The 23,807-nt window shown below is 36.5% G+C and overlaps 3 protein-coding genes and 1 long non-coding RNA gene across 9 annotated transcripts; 3 read left to right on the top strand and 1 right to left on the bottom strand.

Moving 5' to 3' along the window:
- On the top strand, positions 1 to 858 carry LOC140014337 (uncharacterized). Of its 2 annotated transcripts, XR_011821080.1 has the most exons (3): positions 1 to 35; positions 257 to 371; positions 568 to 858. It is a non-coding gene; the product is annotated as an uncharacterized lncRNA (long non-coding RNA). The 2 variants fall into 2 exon arrangements; XR_011821079.1 differs by lacking the exon at positions 1 to 35 and having other exon boundaries at positions 42 to 371.
- Positions 859 to 2,390: 1,532 nt separating this feature from the next.
- LOC113710239 (probable 26S proteasome non-ATPase regulatory subunit 3) lies at positions 2,391 to 8,953 on the top strand. Of its 3 annotated transcripts, none has more exons than XM_027233134.2 (10): positions 2,391 to 2,619; positions 2,858 to 2,913; positions 3,492 to 3,580; positions 3,685 to 3,875; positions 5,566 to 5,703; positions 5,785 to 5,921; positions 6,190 to 6,244; positions 6,322 to 6,432; positions 7,511 to 7,750; positions 8,179 to 8,953. In XM_027233134.2, exons 3-10 carry the CDS (start codon positions 3,502 to 3,504, stop codon positions 8,689 to 8,691), a joined length of 1,464 nt encoding a protein of 487 aa, XP_027088935.1. In that variant the 5' UTR covers positions 2,391 to 2,619; positions 2,858 to 2,913; positions 3,492 to 3,501; the 3' UTR covers positions 8,692 to 8,953. The 3 variants fall into 3 exon arrangements, with proteins under 3 accessions (XP_027088935.1, XP_027088934.1, XP_027088933.1); XM_027233132.2 differs by having other exon boundaries at positions 2,460 to 2,619; positions 2,827 to 2,913; XM_027233133.2 differs by lacking the exon at positions 2,858 to 2,913 and having other exon boundaries at positions 2,459 to 2,619.
- A 1,152-nt stretch (positions 8,954 to 10,105) lies between these two features.
- On the bottom strand, positions 10,106 to 12,899 carry LOC113707721 (uncharacterized). The gene is made up of 5 exons (XM_072065240.1): positions 12,754 to 12,899; positions 12,512 to 12,608; positions 11,221 to 11,299; positions 11,021 to 11,102; positions 10,106 to 10,444 (listed from the first exon to the last, which is right to left on the bottom strand). The coding sequence occupies exons 1-5, from the start codon at positions 12,784 to 12,786 to the stop codon at positions 10,304 to 10,306; spliced, it is 432 nt and encodes a 143-aa protein (XP_071921341.1). The 5' UTR covers positions 12,787 to 12,899; the 3' UTR covers positions 10,106 to 10,303.
- A 2,243-nt stretch (positions 12,900 to 15,142) lies between these two features.
- LOC113708577 (probable ubiquitin-conjugating enzyme E2 23) lies at positions 15,143 to 23,795 on the top strand. Of its 3 annotated transcripts, XR_003452430.2 has the most exons (11): positions 15,143 to 15,435; positions 16,367 to 18,412; positions 18,984 to 19,121; positions 19,580 to 20,044; positions 20,353 to 20,422; positions 20,513 to 20,652; positions 20,785 to 21,096; positions 21,861 to 22,160; positions 22,716 to 22,846; positions 22,954 to 23,134; positions 23,420 to 23,795. XR_003452430.2 is itself a non-coding variant. In XM_027231055.2 (8 exons), exons 2-8 carry the CDS (start codon positions 16,367 to 16,369, stop codon positions 22,104 to 22,106), a joined length of 3,417 nt encoding a protein of 1,138 aa, XP_027086856.1. In that variant the 5' UTR covers positions 15,143 to 15,435; the 3' UTR covers positions 22,107 to 22,714. The 3 variants fall into 3 exon arrangements, 1 of the variants encoding a protein (XP_027086856.1); XR_011820955.1 differs by lacking the exons at positions 22,716 to 22,846; positions 22,954 to 23,134; XM_027231055.2 differs by lacking the exons at positions 22,716 to 22,846; positions 22,954 to 23,134; positions 23,420 to 23,795 and having other exon boundaries at positions 21,861 to 22,714.
- The last annotated feature ends 12 nt before the right edge of the window (positions 23,796 to 23,807 follow it).

The raw sequence follows: 23,807 nt of genomic DNA, 5'->3' as shown, positions 1-23,807 counted from the left end.
AAATTCGGAAAGTTGAAGCACATTTATGTGGATAAGTTCGTACTATCTTTTAGTACCATAACTGATTTTGGCTGCTAACTAGCTTGAATTTGCAAACTTTTGTGTATCCCAAATCTTGTCTATGCATGTATTGCCCTATCCTGCAGTAAATGTGAGTTGAAAGATGTTCATGGCTGCAAATTGGTGGCGATGCGCATTTAGCTAACAAGTAATCTCTTCTACCTCCTTGTTTCTATTCAATCTTTTTGACGAGCAGGAAAAGCGACGGGTTGGTGTACCTGCGGTTTGAGAACAATCAAGCTGCAATTGCTGCGCAGCGTGCACTTCATGGTAGATGGTTTGCTGGGAAGATGATCCTTGCAACGTTCATGGTGACAAAAAATCCCATATGCTTAAATCAATAACATATATGTTGTTCCAACAGTCAAGAACTGCATATGCTAAACCATACTGGTGGATTGTCATAATATGGATCATGATTTAGCCGTTTTCTCTCTTTTTTTTTGTTTATGTCAGTGACAAAAATGTGGTAGAAGTAGATGAATTTGTGCACTACTACTTATGCAGGTGCCGCAGAATTACGAGGTCACGTTTCCCCAGAGCAAGTAGGGCGTGCCCATTCATTTAAAGAATAGACGAAATCTCGTGCACACTCCTGCTCGTGTTACCAGCCTTGCTGCTCTTTTTGCATCATTTTCTTCTGGCTACCTTCCACTTAGCTGGTGGAGTTTTGTATCAGACAGGAACGCTATAGCATAGGTTGTTATTGTATGATCAAAGATATGAACCTCAATCAATGTAAGTGGCGATAAATACAAGATTTGTCCCATGTATAAAGGGATACTTCACATCTTCTCATTTTATAATTGTAATATCCATTTTCTTCTTTTCTTTTTTTTTCTCTTGTTTTAAAAGAGTAGGAGCCGTTCTTTAATTTACAAATAATGTTGATGATTTGAACGTATTGAAATTCAGTGCCATTCCAATAAGAAAAACCTTAATTCATAGCCACATTGAACGCGGAGTATTTAAATCGCATTCTTTAATTTTTTTTTCAAAAAAAAAGAAAGCTCAATAGGTGGGGCTTAAGTAATTTTCATCAAAATGGCTTTCCTTCCGAATTATGAGTAGCATTTTTGGTTTGGTCCTTCTAAGGAACGTGTAACAAAATAAGCTGAAATTTTTCATGCCTAAAAATTTTATCTACGATCCCTTTAGGATACTATATAGTTTGTATCGATGAGATTAAATTTACTGTTGGATACAGGATAGGAATTATAATATTTCGAAAGTTTAAACTACTAAATGATATGACAAGATTTAAATAGATTAAGTTCATGGGCGTTGTATTCAAAAGAGATCATAGCATCTCACGAAACTTTACAGGACAATAGGCTCGTGAAATTTATTATTATTGAGGAATTGAATTATCTAAAAATTTGACACTAAAGACCAAAAAGTGTAAAAATACTCGGTTTGCGAGTTGAGATTTTGGATGGGGAAAGAAAGGGAAAGAAGAGAAAGTTTAAAAATACTCTTATGCCTAGTTGGGAGATGAGATTTGAGCAGAAAAGAAAAGAAGGGAAGAGAAAGGCAGGTATTTTTCGTGTTTGAGAGTTTTAGTGAAATAGAAAGGAAGAGAATACGACTAATTGGAGAGGAGGAAGAGACCCGCTACAATAAAAAAAAAAAATTTTCTGGCCCAAATCGGACAGAAAGCAAAGGAAAGCTACAGAAAGGCTGCAAAAATTTTTTAAATTGCCCACTCTATACTTAAAAAGCTATTGAATGAAATATTTATTGATTAATATGTCCAAAATCATCTCTTTTCTTTCATAAACTCATAAACAACATTAAGGGGCCGCTTGGTTTAGGGATTTTGGTATTTGGAATTACAATAATTCTAAAATTGCGCTCTATGTCCAGTGCAATAAGAATTGAAATATTGGAGTCATGCCTTAAAATTTAGCCATTCATAATTCCCAATCAAATTGGGAGGAATTGACCAAAACCCTGGGCTCTCTAGGAATTATTCCATTTCCTAAAATCTCTTCTCTTCTTTTCTCTCGTAACTTAATCTTTCTCTTCTTTTCTTTTTCTATCCTCAGCTCACAAACTAGCTGTTAGTTTTTAGTAAAAAAGAAAAGCAAGGAAATGGGAGGATTCAAAAGGATGAACAGCAAGCTAAACTTTCCCTCTCAAATTGGATGGAAATGAAAAAGAAACTTTGAGAAAACTTGTCAATTTTTTTTTAAAATATCTATTTTATTCTTAAAAAAATTTTAAACAAATATTTAATGACTTTCATATTCAAAATCATTTCACTGACTCCCAAAAAACCCTCAAACAAATAACAATCCATTTTCTTCTCTCATAACTTATTAATTTTTCCCTTCTTTTCTTTTCTATCCTAAACTCCCAAGCCAAGAGTAAAGCTCGAAGCTGGAGTTGAGCAGGTGACCGAAGAGGCCTTTGGGGTTTTGTCGTCACTCGTCATCTTGAGACTGAAAAAAGCTTTTGAAAGAGAACCCGCAATCCCAAAGTGATTTCCAATCCTAGGGTTTTTTTTTTATGTTTTTTTAAATTCACTCTCGGAAGTCGGAAATCGGAATAACTCAGGTTCGATTCATCTTCTCCTTTACTTTACCCCACGCTGTTGATACGACAGATTTCTCTACGTGGAGATTAGAGTTTTATTTTCCCCTCAAGTTTCTTTTCTTGTAGCGAAAGAAAGTTATAATACTATCTTCCTTTTTCTTCTTTTTTGATTCTAAATCACTTTTGGTACCTTATTTTACCATTTCCCATTCCATCTCCTCCACGAAGGCATCTAATTGTCAGAGCGGCATTCACTCAGATCTCTGGCTTGGTATCCCTCCTCAACCATCGGTTTGCTGCCTGCCCAGGGAACTAGTTAAGCAGTCCAACAGAGCTTAGATGTTATTTTGATTTTGTTCAATTTTTTTTTCCTTCTATTAGTAGTTCAGATGCGAAATTTAGAAACTGGTTGATTAAATTTTTTTGTAGCCTATGCGAGTATTGTTTGTAGAAATGGGTAACTGATTGATTGATTAAATTTGTGGTTTTTGCGGTATTGTTTGTGGGAATTGTTAATAATTTAGACTGGGTTTCTTCCTTTTGAGAATTTGCATTTGAGGTTGAAAATCGGGGACTGTCTTTATTGGACAGTATTTCCTTGGTTTTGATGGAGTGCATTTTTGAGCTTCGCTATTCTCGCTTTTGGATGTTTTAGATTGGCTGAAACCCGTTACCTCCCAGGCCCTCGTCAATTTTCCTCATGAATCCATCTATGCCGTATCGATATATGCAATCTAAATACGTTTGCCATAAACTTAGTAACGAGAAATGCAAGGAAAATGATTTTTTTTTTTTTTATCAACTTTAAGGAGGACTGATCAATTAAATTTGCATTCGTGTTAGCCTGATTAGGTGGTCGTCCTCTCAATGATATTGACTTTGATTTTTCACAGCACATCAAAAATGACTCAAGACGTTGAGATGAAAGAGCAACCAGCCACCTCAAATTCTGTCGCCTTGACTGCCCCATCCACTCTGCAGCGTAAGTATCTTTCTGTTCATCTTCTAACCCTTTTACTGCGTTGCTTGGTCTTTAATCAATATTGATTAATTACTATTTCTTTAATGGAAAACTTGGGGTTTCAGACTTGAAAGAGATAGCATCACTTATTGAGACGGGTGCATATGCCCGGGAGGTCCGGAGAATAGTTAGGGCAGTTCGGCTAACTATAGCTTTGAGGAAGAAGTTAAAGGCGTCTGTGATTTCTGCATTCTTAACTCATACCCTTACACCTGGATCAGAGGTGCATTCACGGTTGTCCTCGTACATTCCCAAGGTAAGAAAGTCCTCTTTCAATTTTTTTAAATATGTGGAATTTCAGTTCTTTGGCTTGGCACCATTCTTTGTTTTTGCCTCGGTTATTTCTTAAGTGGCTTTTGTTGATGAACTGGCAGTTGTAGCATGTTTGTTGCTGAAGGAAGAATATTCTGTTTGTACATGACTATATTCTACAGTGTGTTGGGGACTTTACTCCTCAAATTATTGTTCTGGACTTTGGACAAATTGCATCTTACAGTTATCATAGTCAACTTTACCCCATTTTTGAATTAGTGTGGCAAAACTAGACAGGGCTGATTGATTCTGTGGACAAGATTTGTGTGATCACATGCAAAAAAGGGTCTAAATGGTTTATGAAAATAGGACATGGACATGAGTGTTGGTTTCATCGTTTGTTAATATGAGCTTTAATTGGAAGCTGGAGACTCTAGTTATCCCACCACTTCAGCTTGTCATTATATCTTCTCTTTTAATCGCCTTTAGGACAAATTCCGTCACTTTTAAATTTGATTTCATTCTTCAAGCTCTAAAAATATTTTGTTCAATGGTCTATTAATAGTTGGGGAAGAGTGGAATAGAGTGCTGTGTGCAAAGTAGTTGTTGGAAGTGCAAAGTGTCAATTAGTTTCATATTAAGGGTGAAAAAGTAACTCCTGTACTCATTGTACATGGTAACATCCTTGGTTTCATCTTTTTCATCAACTTGAAAGTATAAAGCCTTGTAAAATTTAAAGTTATTATGCCCATATGCTGCTCCTGCTTCCATCCAGTGAGACAACAGTAGAGGAATATTGGCCCTACTGCTATTAGTGCTTGCATTTATATGCTGAAACTCAAATTCCTGCACCCTGCCTTTAATTTGCTTGTTATACCTCCGATTTTTTGTTATTTTGCTACCTTCTTAGATAACATTTACTGCCATTACAATTGTTGCTGTAGTGTCTCCATGAATATTACTTGCAATATTGCAGCAACGAAAGTGACATCAGTTGATGAAGCAACTGGAAATGGGAATTATTTAATTAAAGGTTTTCTAGTGGTATTGGTTAGGGGTGCAAACGAATCGAGCCGCTCGATTCGAGCTCGACTCGAGCTCGATCAATATCGAGCTCGAGCTCAAAACATTAAGCTCGTTAGGCTCGCGAGCTCGAATATATATATATTTATTTTTTTTATTTTTAATAGTAAAATTACATAAATATCCTTAATATTTTATTATTTATTAAGAAAATATATTATTTTATTTATTTTTTTAAAAATAAAATAATTATTTTTTATTTTTTTAGAGCTCGAGCTTGAAAATTACCAGCTCGTCGAGCTCGAGCTCGAGTTCGAGTTCGATGAAATTAAGTTAAGGCTCGACTCGATAAGGCCAAAGCTCGACTCGGCTCGGCTCGTTTGCACCCCTAGTATTGGTGGTGCGTTAATCCTATTGTGGGAATTGTGGAAATGGCTTTTGAATTATCATGTAAGTAATACGAAAAGAATTGAGAGATGATTTTCTTTGTACAAAATCGTATCCATTATATGTCTGTCAGACATTTTCTATCCAACAAAATGGACTCGTAATTGGTATGTCTTCATTGCCTTCCGTTTAGTGCAAATATCATGTTTTTTCCATTGTATTGTCAAACAAATGCAGTGCTGTTAATAATTATGCAGCTTGACAAACTTAAATGCTTCTTATAGGATGATGAACATGAAATGGAAGTTGATACTGCAACATCTGCAACCCAAGCCCCTACAAAGCATTCTCTGCCAGAGCTTGAGATTTATTCTTGCTTGCTTGTCCTCATATTTCTCATTGATCAAAAAAGATACAATGAGGTATACTTTCTGTCACCCCACATTTTTGTATATTCCGATATAGTTCTTAATGTAAAAGACTATCTCCCTGTTGTTCTACAGGCTAAAGCATGTGCCTCAGCAGGCATTGGACGCTTAAAGAACTTCAATAAGCGAACTCTTGACGTTCTAACATCCAGGCTTTATTTCTATTACTCTTTGAGCTATGAACTTACTGGTGATCTTGCTGAAATTCGTGGGTGAGTTATGATTTTTACTTGCTATTGCATATACTTCATCCCCTTGGTATGATGCATGATATAATTGGTTCATGAGCATTTGGCAGCTGGTGCTCATTTTTCCATTTCATATGAATATATGATGCATGGAATAAATGGTTCAGAAATAATTCAGACGCTTATTTTCCATTTCTGTGTGCGTTTGCATCTGTCTGTGTATTTGTGGGCATATTTTTCTTCAGTACCCTTTCCTTCCAAAACTTTGCCTAACAGAAAGTTTAAATCGCAGAAACCTGCTTGCTCTGCATCGGATTGCAACACTTCGCCGTGATGAGCTGGGTCAGGTTTGTAACCTAAAACAGTAGCTAGTTTGTTGTCTTAGTGGCAGCCTTCATCATACTTAACAGCTTAGTTGATACAGGAAACACTTCTCAATCTGTTGCTTCGAAATTACCTCCATTATAATTTATATGACCAAGCAGAGAAGCTGAGATCCAAGGCACCCCGTTTTGAAGCTCATTCAAATCAGCAGGTAAATCCAATATTCTTTTTATCTTAGTTTTCTCTCGTGCAGAATCCGTCCATGTGCTTGGGATATTTTATCTTATCTTGTCTGGAACTTGTTGACTTTTCTGCACCAATAAGTATTAGAATCAAAGGATCAAATGAAGGAGTATATTTGGGTTAATTACTTTTACTCCCCTCAGACTTGGACAAATTACATTGAACCCCTTCCGCTTCTCAACCACTCCACAGCCATTGTTGAACAACTTCTCTGGCTGGAAAGAGAAAGAAGAAAAACAAAAACTCTTTCATGAATAACTCCTATGATTGAGGGCAAGTTTTGTTAGAGGAACAAGAAGCAATCTGTAGATATATTGATTGGAAAAATATCTGCTGAAATTATATTAGAATGAATTGGGACAATAATTAAATGGCAAAGTGATGGAAAAAGACGGTTTCCAAGGCTATTCAAACTAAAAGAACCTGGAATGGAACTTTGACTTGACGACAAACACTATTTTAGTTTTTTTTCTTTCAAGGAAAAGTTTAGTAATAAAGTGGGAGGAAATTCAATTTGTTCTCTTAATCGATTTGGCAGACCCAAAGAAACTTGATTAATTTTTTTAATTTTACTGCTGGAAGGATGTCTCCGTTTAATCGTTTTTCTTCTTCTTCTTTTGGTTTTTTTTTTTTTTGGGGGGGGGGGGGGGGGGGGGGGGGCTCTCGTTGAATGGGTTCCGATTCACACTATGTTACTTTGGTATGGTGGTTGAGATGGTAGTTGGGCTATTAGATTGCTGTAGAAGGTTTGAATGGTCTAATGGAAGACATTTTATATTTTACAATTTTGGTACTCAATAAGGGTATTTCAAATGTAGAAGCTTTGCTACTAGACTAATCAAATGGGAATGAAAAAAAAGGTTTGTTCTGATTGAGTCAGAAAATGTTCATGGCAGCACTAATCAAAGGGGTAATGCACCATAGTAGTACATAAAAAAAAAACTACATTCTATTATTTGATCATCTGGTCTAATCTGTTTGATGCATAATATGGATGCTTAGAATCTGCAATCTTCTATGCCTCATCCTCGATTTCTTTATTCCAGTTTTGTCGCTACCTCTTTTACCTTGGAAAGATCAGGACAATTCAATTGGAATATACTGATGCTAAAGAATCCCTTCTGCAAGCTGCAAGGAAAGCCCCTGTTGCGGCTCTCGGTTTCCGAGTTCAATGCACTAAATGGGCTGTGATAGTACGTTTACTGCTTGGAGAGATCCCTGAGAGGACTGTTTTTATGCAAAAAGGAATGGAGAAAGCTTTGAGACCATACTTTGAGCTTACAAATGTGAGTTTGTGTTGTCTGGTTTCTTATCTTTTTGGTTCATAAAATTTGGAACTTTTAAAGGTATGTAAAATTTGGAACCTTAAGGTAGCATGATTTAAAGATTTCGTTGTGTGGGAAACACACGAGAGGGGCTAATGATACTTATTGCATGTGAACAATAGTAGTGTAGCAGTGGAGAAATTAGTTAATTGTAGGACGGAATTGCAATATTTAAAGTAGTAGGCTAATTGTTTGAGACCTTTTATTCTGCTTGGTCATGAATTGAGGACACTGGCAGTTTGCAGCCCCCTCATACCAGAAGAATCTTTCACAACTGCAGAGCGATGAGAATCCCAAGCAATCGTAAATAAAAAGGATTCAATTAGCATGTTAATATATTCCTGATTTTGGCTTTAGAAATTGATTCTTCGTTGGTTACAATGATTCAGGCTGTCCGAATTGGAGATCTGGAGTTGTTTAGGACAGTTGCTGAGAAGTTCTCAAGCACTTTCAGCTCAGACCGAACCAACAACTTGATTGTGAGATTGCGGCATAATGTCATTAGGACAGGGCTACGTAACATTAGTATCTCATATTCCAGGATTTCACTGGCTGATGTTGCTAAAAAGCTGCGGTTGGATTCAGCAAACCCTGTTGCTGATGCTGAGAGCATTGTGGCTAAAGCAATTCGGGATGGGGCCATTGATGCTACACTGGATCATGCTAATGGATGGATGGTGTCCAAGGAGACTGGGGACATTTACTCTACTAATGAGCCTCAAATTGCTTTTAATTCAAGAATTGCTTTCTGTCTTAATATGCATAACGAGGCGGTTCGTGCCCTCCGATTTCCACCAAATTCACACAAGGAAAAAGAATGTGCTGAGAAGAGGAGAGAAAGACAACAGCAAGAGCAAGAGCTCGCTAAGCACATAGCCGAAGAGGATGATGACGAGTTCTAATGGAAGGCCCGTGATAGGCAATCTCGGGACCATGCAAGATGATTTCCCTGTCGGAACTGCTCCTTTTTCCTTGAAACTCAACTGCTACTGCTTGTACTACTTGTTTTGAATAGCTTTTGCCATTCTTTTACGTCGGGACGTGAGATTTTTCTTTTAGTTTCAGTTATTGTTGTTTCATCATTTAACTTACATTGCATAAACCTGTTAATTAATCTCCTCAGGGTATTCGTACTTACCCCAGCTAACCATTGATTTTGGCTCATTCGATTGCTTTTTATTTACTTGCAACAGCAGGCCTATACTCGATTATGGAAATTTTTGGTCTCTGTTTCAGTGGGTGAGATTAGAGATTTGTTAGATTTTATAAGTGGGATAATTTCAGGAACCTCCCTGAGGTTTCCTTGAGATTTTCAATATTACACCAAAATGATCATAATAGCCTTAACATATTAATATTTTTCCATGCAATTAAACAATACACTGCTAATCTTGTTCATATGAACGAATCACACAATTGGATATTTAATGAAAATAAAAATAAAATTCACTCGTGGAATAACCGATCATGTCCTAAACACAATAATAATATATTAAAAATTAATTTTAGGCTTGTTTGGATGATTTGGAGATGAATAGAAGAAGATATAAATTGGGATTAAAAAGGATAGGATACTCTAATATTTGAGAGATAGGATGTTATATTGATGTGGTTATTGAAATTTTTTAAGTTTAACAGTGCATATTTCTTTTTAATTTCGATTGAGGTTTTAGAATTTAGGGGTTGATGGTGTCATGGTGATAATGGTCATGGTGATAATAGTACTAATTTGAAATGTGGTAATATTAAAGGTTTAAAATAGCAGAGATGAGCGTTGAAAATGAATTTGAGATTTTGTTCATGTTCCCTAATTTTTAAATAATTATGTAAGAAGGTAAACTGAACCTCACAATTTCATGAGGGCATTTTGGATTATTCATTCAAAAATTTGACCATTAAATAGTTTTTGTAACCAAAATAGTAACCTCGAGAGAGAGGTATACGTAATTTTTCAAATCTCAAAAGAACTAGTTGAAATTGTTAAAAACCTTACGGGAGGTTTCTAAAATTATCCCTCTAAAAATCACCAAATCTTGAAGTTAGATCTAAATTTTTTTCTTCAAACTTGAAGCAATTTTATTCAGATCTGACATTCATCTTATGATACTCCTGGAGTTCCAGTATTATGATCAAGTTTTCAGTTTTTCAGATTTGGCGTCTCATTTGATTTTTAGTATCTCTGCTACTCATGGTCGGTCGAAACAGCTTCAAAAGACAAAAATTAAGTCCTTAGATTTCTAGTCAAAGTCTTCGACAGAATGATATGCAAGTCAAAGTATTATGTCGAGGAGAATTAAAAAGAGAATATGTAGAGTATAGTATAAAGGTCCACACCTATTTTATTGCTACAAAATAAGGACTAGAATTCTTTACATTTCCTTTCCAGGCATACAGCTGAAATCAATTGACCAGCAAAATTAACCCACCCACATCCAAGCTGGAATTACTGGTAAATGGCCTCGCAAATAACAGAGAGCTGCTGCTACAGGTGACTATATCCACATTTGTGCATCATCACCCAGTTGGACTAAATCCAAAAGACTTGACAATGTTGCTGACTCTATCTGCAAAAACCCTTGAGGTTATTTTCTTCCCAGGGACATGAAACGGGTTTGATACTGCATCAACATAAGCAGCATGGAACCTCCTGAAGAACTAGTAATTTACATCAAATAAATCAAAGTCAGCTGAGATGTCCAGAAGTTAAAGACACCCTACAAACCATTAAAACTTAACCAAACTAGTACCATTATTGAATTTCTACTATCACGAGTTTATTGAAAGAAAAGATGATGACGATGAAGAAGAAGTTGTGCAAGACGAAGTCATCAAAAAGATTTCTTTTTTTTTGTTGTTTGAAGAGAAGAGGGGGGGGGGGGGAGAGGGAGGGACATGATCTGCATCAAGACTTGAAGTTCAGTAGCACCAATTAATTTGTCACGGCACAGGCACGAGTTCATTGAAAACCAACTACAGCCAGAGAGAGGGGCGATACAACCTCATTGCAGCTTTCAACATCATCATTTGTGCTCATATTATTCTTGCAACTCAATGATGCGAGATTTGTGAATGTTCAAAGCATTGAGTGTGAAACTTGACCCAGCAGTGCTGGGGAGGAAGAGGGGGAAAATGGAGGGGATATTACCAGTGTTTAAGCCCATTATTACATAGATCATGGCTCAATAAGCTATGGAATCAAAATTTTCACATTTGCAGAGAAAAAAAACTTACGTTTCTAACATCTGCATCCCGGACGTCCAGATCTGTTGTAACCAATATAAACTTGACCTTTGTGTTAGTCAGATAACCATACCTGCAAATATGCAGAGAGATGTAAAGACCAAATAGAGCAACAACAGCTATGTAATAATCTTGTAAGTTCCCACTCCTATATGAGTGGATTGGATATTTAAGCATCAAAATACTCTTACACTTTGTAGTTTTCAGTCGGATACAGCATACCAAGAAATGTCTCATTCAGAGTGGGGCCAGATTTTTTCGGATTGTTCACTGCAAGAGAATGAGGATGAACTTTTAAAGTGTTCTTTGTCAAAAAATGCCAAAGAAAATGTGTAAACATGATTTTTGGTGATCCAGAATTTCTCAATCATCAGACATAGATACAGATTAAGTTGAGATGCTTCAGACAAGAATTACGCCTACCATAATTCTTTCTAATGAAGCCTTTATCCACAATCAGAGCAAGAACATGATCATATCATTAAATTATTGCTAATATATCCCCCCCCCCTGGGGGCCCAAAAAAAGGAAGGAGCAGCGATGTTTACACAAAAACAGGGAGAAACATAAAGGAACTTATGCCATGGGACACAGTTGCAGAACCACATGTAATAGTTCTCATCAAAAAACTAATCATGCTAGACTTCACATGCTAAATGCCCAATAACTGAAACGCCACATTCTGTACTATCAATCAATACAGAAGAATACATCATATACAAACATATGGAATCAGCAATAACTCGCACAGTAACCACTCATTCTGTTACTCTCTCCTAGTACACGCAGGCAGAGATATAAGCACACTAAAGAAATGTGACACTGCTAGAAATAATCAGCCTTTGGAACAGGATATTGCACCAGCAGAAGGAGAGATAGTAACCAGAAAAGATTGACAGAAGCGTTCATTCCAGACTGAGAAGTGAACAAAGCATTTGCATTTGTCTCCAGCAAGTAACTCCAATCGATAAAGATCTAGTGCCGTGAATATTAATCTCTCTAGTTAAATGTTTTTAAATGAAGCTGGCTAAGCGAAATACATATGCAAATTGGCATGGCTTCTGACTATCTTAATTATACAAAATTTAGCAGTACAGTACAGCAGGTTGAGTGAGCTAAACCTTTATTCAAGAAATGAGATAAATAGGCAACGCCAAACAAGAAAAAATAAGCGAACAAATCGAACAGTGGAAATCGTGTATGAAATGTATATATGTTGAGCTCAGCAAAATAATAGTTTAGAATATCAGAAATTCAGAAGACTCTATCTAGTGAAGATGAGTTCAGACTACAACAAGTGTTGCTTAGCTCGTAACTGAAAGTTATGCATATAATGATTCCATCTCATTAGTACAACAATTAAATCAATGCATTTACTGCTAATATAGGTTATTTACTTGAACGGGAGCGCTTAAAAGAACCAAGTAGTCATTAAGAAGCAAAAACACCAGGCAAGATCCGGAAGAGGAAGAGGAAGAGGACCTCTTTCGTCAACGACGTCAAGGGAGCAGTGGACGATGTGGTGAAGCTTGAGGGCATCATCTGCTTCCGTGAAGCTCTGTATGTATAAGGGATTATTCTAATCCCGCCGCCGGAAAATCAAGAAATGCCATCAGTTGGCCGCTGCGTCTTTGCCATGTGATGTGTTTATTGAAAATGAAAGAACGAACGAGATTGTCTTATTAGGATCCAAAACATTACAGAAAGGTGAATGGGCAGCGTACCTGGTGGCCGACGACTGCAACGCAAACGATCATCGTCTCTTCAGTCCGATCAGCACTGGGACCAACCCCTTTGCCGCTGCACCAGTCGGAGGGACGCCGCGAGATCTATATGGTCTCTTCTGGGCAAATTGACCAAATAGTCTTTCAGCTCTTTACTGAACCAATTTTGGTCCTTTAACTTTAACTCTGGTCCCAAAAATTGGGATAATTTGAGAAACCTCCCCTAAGGTTTATAGCTATTTCACTGGCCTCCATTCAGATTTTGAAATTTGCATTAACCTCCCTTGAAATTTATTATCTTGTAATATCTAGGTCCAACCACCAATTAAAAAGTAATATTAAGAGAGAGAAGATAATGTGATTTCACTATTACCTCTCATATATTAAATTATTTAATTAATCTAATATCAATCCAAACATTAAAAAAAACACTAAAATTTGCATATCATCAAGGATTAAATTACATATGGCATCAAATATAGTATATCATTCTATATATTTCATTTAATATAAGACCCAAATTATTCTTTTTAGTTTCAAACCCATTGTCAAACAAGGTCAACAACAAATAATCAAAAAAATCTGTAACCAAAATATTACAAAAAATGAATTTTAATATCATAAAAATTTCAGCAACTAACTTTAATATATTAACAAGAAAATTTGTGATGTTAAAGTTTGTTCTCTGTAATATTTTAGTTACAAATTTTTTGTATTATTTTTGTTGATCGTATTTGACAATAGGTATGTAACTGAAAAGAGTAATTTGAATCTTATATTAAGTAAAAAATATAAAATGATATACTATTTTTTGATACTATATGTTATTTGATCCTTAATAATAAATAGCAAAATTTTAAGTGTTTTTCTTTAATGTGTGGATTGGTATTGAATTAACTAAATCATATAGTAGATGAGGGACAATGATTGAATCATACATTCATATTATCTTCTCTTTTCTAATATTATTTTTTAATTATTGATTGAATTTAAATAGGGTTGCAAACAAATTGAATCGAGACAAGTTTTAGCCTAATTGAGCCAAATCTTGACTTAGTTTTATCAAATTTGAACTCGAACTCAAGATCGATGAGCTGCCAATTCGTCTCGAACTCGCGGTCGAGCTTGAAAAAATAAAAAATAATTATTTTATTTTTTGAAAATAAATAAAATAATATTTTTCTTAATAAATAATAAAACATTAGGAAAATATATGTAATTTTACTAGTAAAATTAAAAATAATATATATATGTATATAGATACTCGAGTTTGAGTATCAACTTGCGAGCTAATGAGTTTAATATTTTTGAATTTGAACTCAAGTTCGAGTTTGAGTTCGATTTGGCCAACTCAAGCTTCTCTCGAGCTCGAGCAATATCAAACTCGAGTCGAACTTTGACTCAAACCCTTCGCGAGCGGTTCGATTCGTTTGCAACCTAAATCTAAATATTACAAGATAATTAACCTCAAGGAAGAGTAGTGTAATTTCGAAACCTGGAGAGAGAGAGCGGTGAAATGGTTAGAAACCTCAAGGGAGGTTTCTAAAATTATCCCCCAAAAATTTTATTATTCGAGTTGATTTGGACCTTCCACTATAAATTAGACCCTGAAATATTAATAATATTATACTGAGCCTGATTAAATTAGTCATCCTACAGATGTCGTCCCTTACTTTTATTATCAGACCAAGTTCATCCATCCTATATTTTTAACTGATTAATTTAAGAATAGGCTAAATCTAAACTCTAAAACTACATTTATCCATAAGTCACAATCGACTTTTTTTTTCTTTTGCTTTTTGATTAATTATCAACTCCTACGATATTCCTATTTTAACTTATATTAAGAGACAGCCTAATTGAATCAAGAGAAATTAGAAAAGAGCAATTCCCACCTCTATAATGTCGTGTGCTGACATAAACTTGAATCGATCTTAACCATTAAATCAAGGCTTCTCATTATTGATACGCGAACCAACCCATACGAATTTAGAACTAGATCTCGATATTCATTAACTTTTTAAAATTACGACTTACAAACATAATAATATATGAAATTCACTGCTCAGCTAATGAAATCAAGATGCTCGAGCTTGACTCGTGCACGGTCAATGAAAGTTACATTCCATCAGGGGCTTGAAGGAGAATCAAGAAAATCTCAATTTAAATTTTGTTAAAGAAAAGGTTTAAAGGAAGGGAACTTTTTATTACGGCATTGCTTTGCAAGTTCCATTCAAGTACACAACCTTGAAAATTCAAGGTGGGGGAAAAAGGAAAGGAAAAGAAAAGAAGCACACAAAGTTGAGGCAAAAGAAAAGCGGCACTTGTACGGCACGTAATTACAATAATGTCCCTAAAGTGGACGCCTAACATTAGTCACCGGCTGACCGCTCTTTAGCTCCTCCGTCTCTCTGGTAATCGAATATACTTTGGGCTTCGGCCAATGTCTTCTCCTTCCCTTTGCCTAAAATAAATAAATAACATCTATCTATATATATATATAAGAAGGGAAAAAAAAAAAAAAAAAAACGAAACGATTACAAAGTAAAACATAGGAGGAGGTGGAGTGGTGGGTAAATAATAATAATGAGGTAGTATTCATTTTTCCAGGATCAGTTCTTCTTGTTGCCTACAAAACACCCCTCTCCTCTCAGCCCTTCCCAAATTCACCGATTTTCTGAGGTATTTTTATGTTCTTTGCCATTTTTTTGTTTGTTTTTAATGCCATTATCTGCAATCGCGCATTTTTAAGAGATTCTTGTTGAATTTATTTAATAATGCAAGTAATTTTGTCATCAGAATTTACAGCTCATTGAGCCTATTGATTGTGGCCTGTTTGTTGTTGTCAGGGAGCATTCTGTTGTGTTTCTGATGAGTATTTGGTAGATTTAGTCTTGTTTTTTCAATTGAAATTTAGTTTGGGGAAGGGGCGTTCTTGTCTTGTTTTCCAATTTGAATAATGATTTCAGCTGGGCATGAGCGATGATCGAGGATTTTGGTGGAATTTTTCTTTCGAGTATATGAGGGTTTGTTTCTTATTATTATTATTTGAATTGGATTTTGGGTTCTAAAATTTGAGGTTCAAACTGGTCGAATTACCTATCCGTCATTTGTGGTTACCACGAAGAAAAGTCGGTCCTGCTAATGTTGGAACATGTGATTACATCTTGGTGATTAAAAAACCAAAAAATAGCCGGTGTGAAGAGTTTAAAAGTTTTTTATAATGAAATTTGACTAGATTCTAAATGCCAACGCATACTTAAATTAAAGATGCATGGTTTTTGAGTTCTTTTTCACGCAAATTTCTTGCTTTGGCTCCAACAGAAGCAGAAAAAATCGATTCTCATAGCTTTTTGCTGATTAAGAGCATGAAAATTGAGGTTTTCGGTGTCTTTTTAACGTTTAACCATGAGTACTTTTGTGAGTGGAATCAAGAACCATGAGCAGTTTTGATAGTTCATGTGGAGATGTCGTCACCTGCTGGTCTAAACTCACTTCTTGTGTGCATGAAAAGTATTCTTAACCTATTTGCTATTATGGAGGCTTTTTTTTTTTCTCTATTTTTGTGTTTTCCATTTAATGATTTCCTCAAGTTTCTTCATGTGTTCATTAGATGGATACTGGGCCGGGGCAGCACAATGTTGCTTCCAAAGATGTTGTACCAGTAACCACCGCAAATAAAAATGCGGATTTGAAGGAAGATGATTCACCTGTAAATGGACTTTATTATAACCAAAATGTGATACCTGCAAATAAACCAGGAGATATTCTCAAGAATTTACAGAATGTATCCTATGTATACAGACAAGATGTTGTAAGAAGCAGTATCAATAGTAAGCTTGGAATTGTCACTGAAGTTGCTGGTGACTCTGATTCCGATGGAAGCTTAACTGATGACGATGATGATGATGATGATGATGAGGTAGATGACGATGATGGTGACGATGACGATGCTGAAGTGGATAACTCTCAAAAAGTTAACCAGACTAAAGATTCTGATAGTCAAAAGAATCATAACCTCCCAGCTGATCAAGTTAGGGTGCTCTGGATAGATGAATCTGAGACGACAGAAAGTATAAATAATGTGAAAGTTGTTGATCGGGGATTTCTGCATGGGGATTATGTTGCTGCTGCTTCAGACCCAACGGGTCAAGTGGGTGTCGTGGTAGATGTCGATATTTCTGTTGATTTATTAACTCATGATGGCTCTATCATTGAAAATATTTCTGCCAGGGACTTGAAACGTGTCAGGGATTTCACAATCGGTGACTATGTAGTTCTTGGTCCCTGGTTAGGTAGAATTGATGATGTCTTGGATAATGTCACGGTTCTTTTTGATGATGGCTCCGTATGCAAAGTTATGAAAGCTGACCCACTTCGTCTTAAACCTGTTGGCAAGAATATTCTTGAAGATGGGCACTTTCCTTACTATCCTGGGCAGCGTGTCAAGGCAAACTCTTCGTCAGTCTTTAAGAACTCAAGATGGATTTCTGGCTTATGGAAAGCTAACCGTCTAGAGGGTACAGTGACTAAAGTTACAGTAGGTTCTGTATTCATATATTGGATTGCTTCTGCTGGTTATGGACCTGACTCTTCTACAACGCCAGCAGAAGAGCAAAGTCCCAAAAATTTAAAACTTTTGTCTTGTTTTTCACATGCAAACTGGCAATTGGGTGATTGGTGCCTTCTTCCTTCACCTGTGCTATTGTCCAGCATTCCTCTGGACAAGGGATTATCAAAACTAGAACTTTGTGATTCTGTCAAAGAGGAATCAGAATCTGCTCAAACAGGAGCAGAATGTTCTGAAGTTGTCACTTCGGAGGAATCAAATGGGAACGGTGAATTAATAGTACTTGATGCAGAGGTTTCACTGGAAGCAAATAATGGGAAGGCTGAAGCTAAAGCTCCTGCAGAATCTAGTTCATGTTCTAGTTCATTGTCTATTTCCAAGGAGTCAGTCCATGAATCTTGGCCCTTACATCGTAAGAAGATCCGTAAAGTTATAGTCAGGAGGGACAAAAAAGCAAGGAAAAAAGAGGACAATTTTGAAAGAGCCCTGTTGATCGTTAATACTAGGACTAGTGTTGATGTAGCCTGGCAGGATGGAACAATAAAAAGAGGTATAAATTCCACGAGTTTGATTCCTATTGAGAGTCCAGGAGATCATGAATTTGTTGCAGAACAGTATATAGTTGAGAAAGCTGCCGATGACGGTTATGATACTGGTGAAACTAGACGTGTCGGGGTTGTGAAAAGTGTTAATGCAAAGGAGAAGACAGCTCATGTGAGGTGGTTAAAGCAAGTTACTAGGGCTGAGGATCCCAGAGAATTTGATAGAGAAGAAGTAGTAAGCGTTTATGAGTTGGAGGGCCATCCTGACTATGATTACTGCTATGGAGATGTTGTTGTTCGATTATCACCTGTTTCTCTTCCAGTAGAAATTCTATCCACTACTAACTCTGCTGAAGAGTCTGAGCTGCTGCATGGTACATATGAGGAAGAGCAAGATGCAGAACAACACATTGGATGTAAGAAGGTTGAGGATGAATCAACTGATGAAGTTTGTACTGAATTCTCAGATCTCTCCTGGGTTGGGAATATTACTGGACTCAGGAATGGTGACATTGAGGTTACATGGGCTGATGGAATGGTCTCAATGGTACATTTTCTGCTGGACTAGTGATAACATCATTGGTTTGTTTCAAATGGGGATGCCTTCATCCACCATCTCTTCTTTACTATATGATCTTACTCTGGTCTTGTGCTGGTTCCCTTTCTTTCATATGTTGAAGATATAATTTCGAAACCCTTATTGTTTTTCTCCTCTTCTTATTACATATTGGTATACACCCAGAGAGACATCTGCACTTATATTCTCATAATGTGATTGATGGTGGTAAAATGCATAGGTGGTTATATAAAATTGAACTAATGGTTTGTTGTGTATCACCAACACTGCAAAGCACTTGAATAGTAAGATGTCAAAGAAGTGAAACATCCAAGAATATTTGATTATTTTGCTTATTTAGATTTTCATCTAAAAAAAGTGGATGCTAACAGTTTGAATTACTACTGCAGCTATGAGACATACTTTGGCTTTCTGTTGCATGTGATATTATTATGTTTTTTTTCATTTTTCTACGGTTCAATGTATTGTACTCATCTTGTAGTACTGCATTGTATAGGAGTTTGTAATTGTACATGGTTGACACTGTACTTTTCCCTGTTAGGTTGGTCCTCAAGCAATATATGTTGTTGGTCGCGATGATGATGAGTCAATTACAGGTGGAAGTGAAATTAGTGATGATGCAGCCAGCTGGGAAACCGTTGAGGATGATGAGATGGATACTATTGAGAATGCTGACGAGGTTTATACTAAATGAAATTTGTTTGTTGCACCAAATGTTTCTTAAAAACTCAATTGCTTCTTTGTAAACCTGTGGAAAAGGAAACATGGTGTAGAAGTTTTATAATGGTTGCTACGGTCGGGATTCTTCAAGTGTTTTGGCAGACTTCATAGCATTTATCAGCTCATTATGTAGATATGCTAGTTGATTGTCTCCACTGACCAAAAGTAAATAGGTTCCTACCAGATAGTTTTTGTTTGAGTTGATTATAGAATATTAGCTTGATAAACTAGATGTCCAGAGAGTTTTATTTGATGCGGAGTGGAATAATGACTGACAAGTATTTTTTTTTCTTTTCTAAATTGTTTCTGATGCTTGAAACTTTTAGTAAGAACGTTACAGGCCCTAGCAATTTTTGTATTTTATATGATATGTGTCATCAAAAGATATCATGTATGACAGATTTTGTTGCTATCTAGGGTGTTAAAAATCGAAGTGCCACTGACATTAGAATTGACAATGAAGATGGCTCTGATAGTTCTGGAAGAAATGGGGCTCTTTCCATTCCCCTGGCTGCACTTGGGTTTGTGACCAGGTTGGCCTCTGGCATATTTTCAAGGGGGCGAAAACACACTGATCCAGATTCCAGGAGTGATGATGAACTTCAGCTGCGGGAATTGGCTGTCAAAATAGATACTGATGATGAGTCATGTTCCCAGAGATCTAATGGTGGTGATAGCATTGGAAGTCTGAGCACTAAAGTGAAGGCAGAGGAACAAGATGACAAAGAGGTTGCAGATTTATTGGATGCGGCTGAAGCTCTTTGTAACTTGAAGCCAGAAGCAAATGTCCCAACTTATCATGATGATCGAGCGTCTAGTTTCAAAGGATTTGATATCACCAAAGATCCTTACGATCATTATTTTCGTGGTACAAATGAACAGGTTAGTCGTCTGTCCATGGTTTTTGACTTTATTATTTTTCATTCTAAATGCTGTGACTGCCTATATAGTACTGAGATGTCCTTGATCTAGTACAAAACAATGCAATAATCACCAGCTTTAATTTTGTTGAAAAGCCTGATTCAGTTTAATTCAAATTTCACGTAAATGATGGCTGATGGATCAACTCATTTTCAAAAATGATGAGCTGGTAGCAATCCTGCCTAATGTATCACATGCTTAAATCTCTTTCTACTACTTGTCATTGCTTTGAAGTTGCATCATAATAATCCTTTACATTTTCACCACAGAATAATGCGAGTAGGAAGTGGCTCAGGAAGGTTCAACAAGATTGGAATATTTTGCAGAATAACCTTCCTGGTATGTTCAAATCCTTTATACTAGATTTCACATTACTGCATGGAAACAGTATGAGCTCCTTTGGTTCTAAACTGTTACAAACGTTTGTAGAGGGGATCTTTGTACGTGTTTATGAAGATCGAATGGATCTATTGAGGGCTGTCATAGTTGGAGCGTATGGAACACCTTACCAAGATGGCCTTTTCTTCTTTGACTTTCACCTCCCACTAGAGTACCCTGATGTCCCACCAGTAAGAAAGATTGATAATTCTTTTATAGATTGGATAGGTTCTTTTATTTCGGCAGCTACTTGCATTCTACTAAACTCTGTTGCAGAATTGCTTCTTCCTTATTTGTCTTCTGTTGCTTCTTTAACATTGCAGTCTGCCTATTATCATTCTGGAGGGTGGCGAATAAATCCGAATCTGTATGAGGAAGGCAAAGTTTGCTTGAGCCTTTTGAATACTTGGACAGGCAGAGGAAATGAGGTGTGGGATCCTTCATCATCGAGCATTCTTCAAGTCCTAGTTTCGCTTCAAGGGCTAGTGCTAAATTCCAAGCCATATTTCAATGAAGCTGGATATGACAAACAAATTGGGACAGCTGAGGGAGAGAAAAATTCTTTGTCGTACAATGAGAATACATTCTTACTCAACTGCAAGACAATGATGTATCTCATACGGAAACCTCCCAAGGTGATGAATGCCTAAACTCCTCTGTCAATTTAATGGTTTCATGTGAACATGTACAGTTTGTCCTGGGTTTCACTATGGAGAGTTCACTGTGTTTGTTTGTTTTGAGACTGCATGCTGTCTGTTTTAAGTGGTTATATTACTTTTTTTTAATCTGTTCACCTGATGGAGAAGAATAGATTTTATATAGAGTGGAACAAGCTAGGAGATTGCAGTTGGTTATTTTTACTTCTTCTTTGATGTTCGCCTAGACTTTTAGTTCCTGGTTTTCTTGGTGCAGAAGCCTTTCTTGTTTTCTAGGCTGAATGCTTTTGTCATATTGTTACAAAAATCATTCTTATTTGATATTTTCTTGATTTTCATCTGAACTTTAGTTAGCATCCACATTAGAGACTTCTGTAAAAATGTCGTGTTGGTGGACCAATTTGATGATTGTTCTTTGCGAAGTTTTCAATCTTTTTAGTGCTTTTTCCAGATAAGTTCCTTTGTTCCACCTTTGCATGATGTGATTATTCTATTCTAAGAAGAAGCTAGCAAATCACTTCAAAAGATAAAACCTAGTTCTATGGAAGAAGTTTTGTGCCATGCTGCATCCAATGTTCAAACTTCTGATGCCTACGTATGGTTCCGTTGCTTCATTTGTGTTCCCCTTTGTACCATGCCTAAGATTTTTCATCATTAATTGGGACTGCATAATTCTATATAAGCATAAAATTTCAAAATCAGCTACTAATGTCTTTGTAATCCTACTATGAAACTGTTTCCAGGACTTTGAAGAGCTTGTCCAACAGCACTTTAGAAGACGTGGTTACTGCATCCTCAAAGCCTGTGATACTTATATGAAGGGATATCTTATTGGTTCACTCACAAAAGATGCTTCCATTAGCAGTAATACCCATGCTAATTCAAATTCCATTGGCTTTAAACTGATGCTGGCAAAGATTGTGCCAAAACTTTACATATCGTTAAGTGAAATTGGAGCCAACTGTCAGGAGTTTAAGCACCTGCAATAACCTTGGAAGTCTTGCAGGGCCAGCTGTACATCTTCTTCATCCAAATCCAATAAGGTCAGTGTAATCATTTAACTGCATTGATTTCAAGACCATTTGACCTTACATGGTCTTAGTTGATAAAGCTTTAGATTCTGTCTAACTTTAGTATTGGGAAACCCAAGATGCATTATCATGTATTAAAAGCCCAGTAGGACGAGTCCTTCAGAGCAGAAGTTCCAAGGACTACTGCTGCTGTTTGTTAATTGTAAAATTTCATGAACTAACACAACTAATTCATTGTTACAATCTCTGATGGCTTTGAGTACTCAGGGTACCTACATAGAGCTTTCCAGTTTTGCATCACTGAAAGAGGATATATTTGAGATACCCTCTTCTGTTTTTCTTGTATTGCTTTTCTGAGAAGTGAGATTTCTCATGTATTTACAGTCTTTGTACTATCTTTTGGCATTTTTGTTTGTCCTTTAGAGTGGGAGGTGTTATTGTAGTCTAGGTATTCTTTTTTCATCCTGTTTTGTTTTTGGGTGTATTCCTGGATCTTGTATGACTTGTTTTACTTTGGAAACAATGATTGATCTTATGATCCCTACCTCATTATTGGTTGGGCTTCAGTTTTGTTAGAGATCCAGAAATGAGGGTGGGCTCTAAACTGACTCGCAACTTAAGTAAGATACTTTTCTGCTGAAGAAGATTTCCGTTCCTGAGATGCTCATTGTCGTTTGCCAACTTGTTCTGCAATTTAGGTAAAGCTCACTAGTCATGGAAAATTTGTAATGAGGATTTGCTTGTAGGGGTTGTAGGATTCGTTATCTCAAATTGTTACCCTGCTGATTGGCAAAAATGTCATTAGATAATGCAGTGGAATCCATCCTAACGACCCAAAGACGGATGGGGAAAGCTTGGTAGCTTGCGCTTGGGACCCCGGATTAAAATAGAAGACAATGCAAGCTAATCATTAGAGGTGGAGTTGTTCTAATTACAAAAAGCTAGTGACCGGATTTGTACCCAGAAATAGCATCTCTGTTTAAGAGGTGGGAATTTTTTTTTTTTTTTTGGGTTCAAAGATTTCCATTCCCCATATAGCTGAGTCTAATTCTCAGGCTGGGATGGGAGAGTGATAGGCTTTCATCCCACTTCGTGTGAATATGCATCCAAAGCATACTTGATATGACTCCATGACTCGGTCAGGCGTTGTTGTCTGCTGGTTTTGTCCATTTCCATAAGATGTAGAACAAATTTTTATAGGTCCAATTTTACAAGATATAGAACAAATTTGTATAGTTCCCTGCCTGACGTTAAAAAAAATGTTCATGCAGTGATTTGATGATCACCCTGCCCCAAGCTCATCATGACACCTTTCATGAATGCAATCTGAAGGAAATACACGGTATGCTGCAATTAGTGCTGTGTCAAGTAAGCAGGAGATAACATCCCTTTAAACTCAAAGCTACAGTGGTTTAATATGATTCCCTATTAGTTAGTTACCCTGTTGGTCCCAGGAAAAGAAAGCTGTACATTAGATCAGTGACAGCTCCACTTAAACTGTATGGCGAGGTGTTTGAGACTTTCCGAGTATCGTTACTATTAGTAGATTATTTGGGATAATTTTTTGAAACGAATACTGATTGAAAAATGTGTTAATGATGCAAACAAAATCCAAACGAGGATTGAGGTTAACAATTTGTCATGAAAGATGAAGCAATA

This window comes from Coffea arabica, chromosome 9c, assembly GCF_036785885.1.
Source record: "Coffea arabica cultivar ET-39 chromosome 9c, Coffea Arabica ET-39 HiFi, whole genome shotgun sequence".
In the NCBI taxonomy this organism is placed as follows: Eukaryota; Viridiplantae; Streptophyta; class Magnoliopsida; order Gentianales; family Rubiaceae; genus Coffea; species Coffea arabica.
This window is presented reverse-complemented; position numbering and strand designations above follow the sequence as displayed.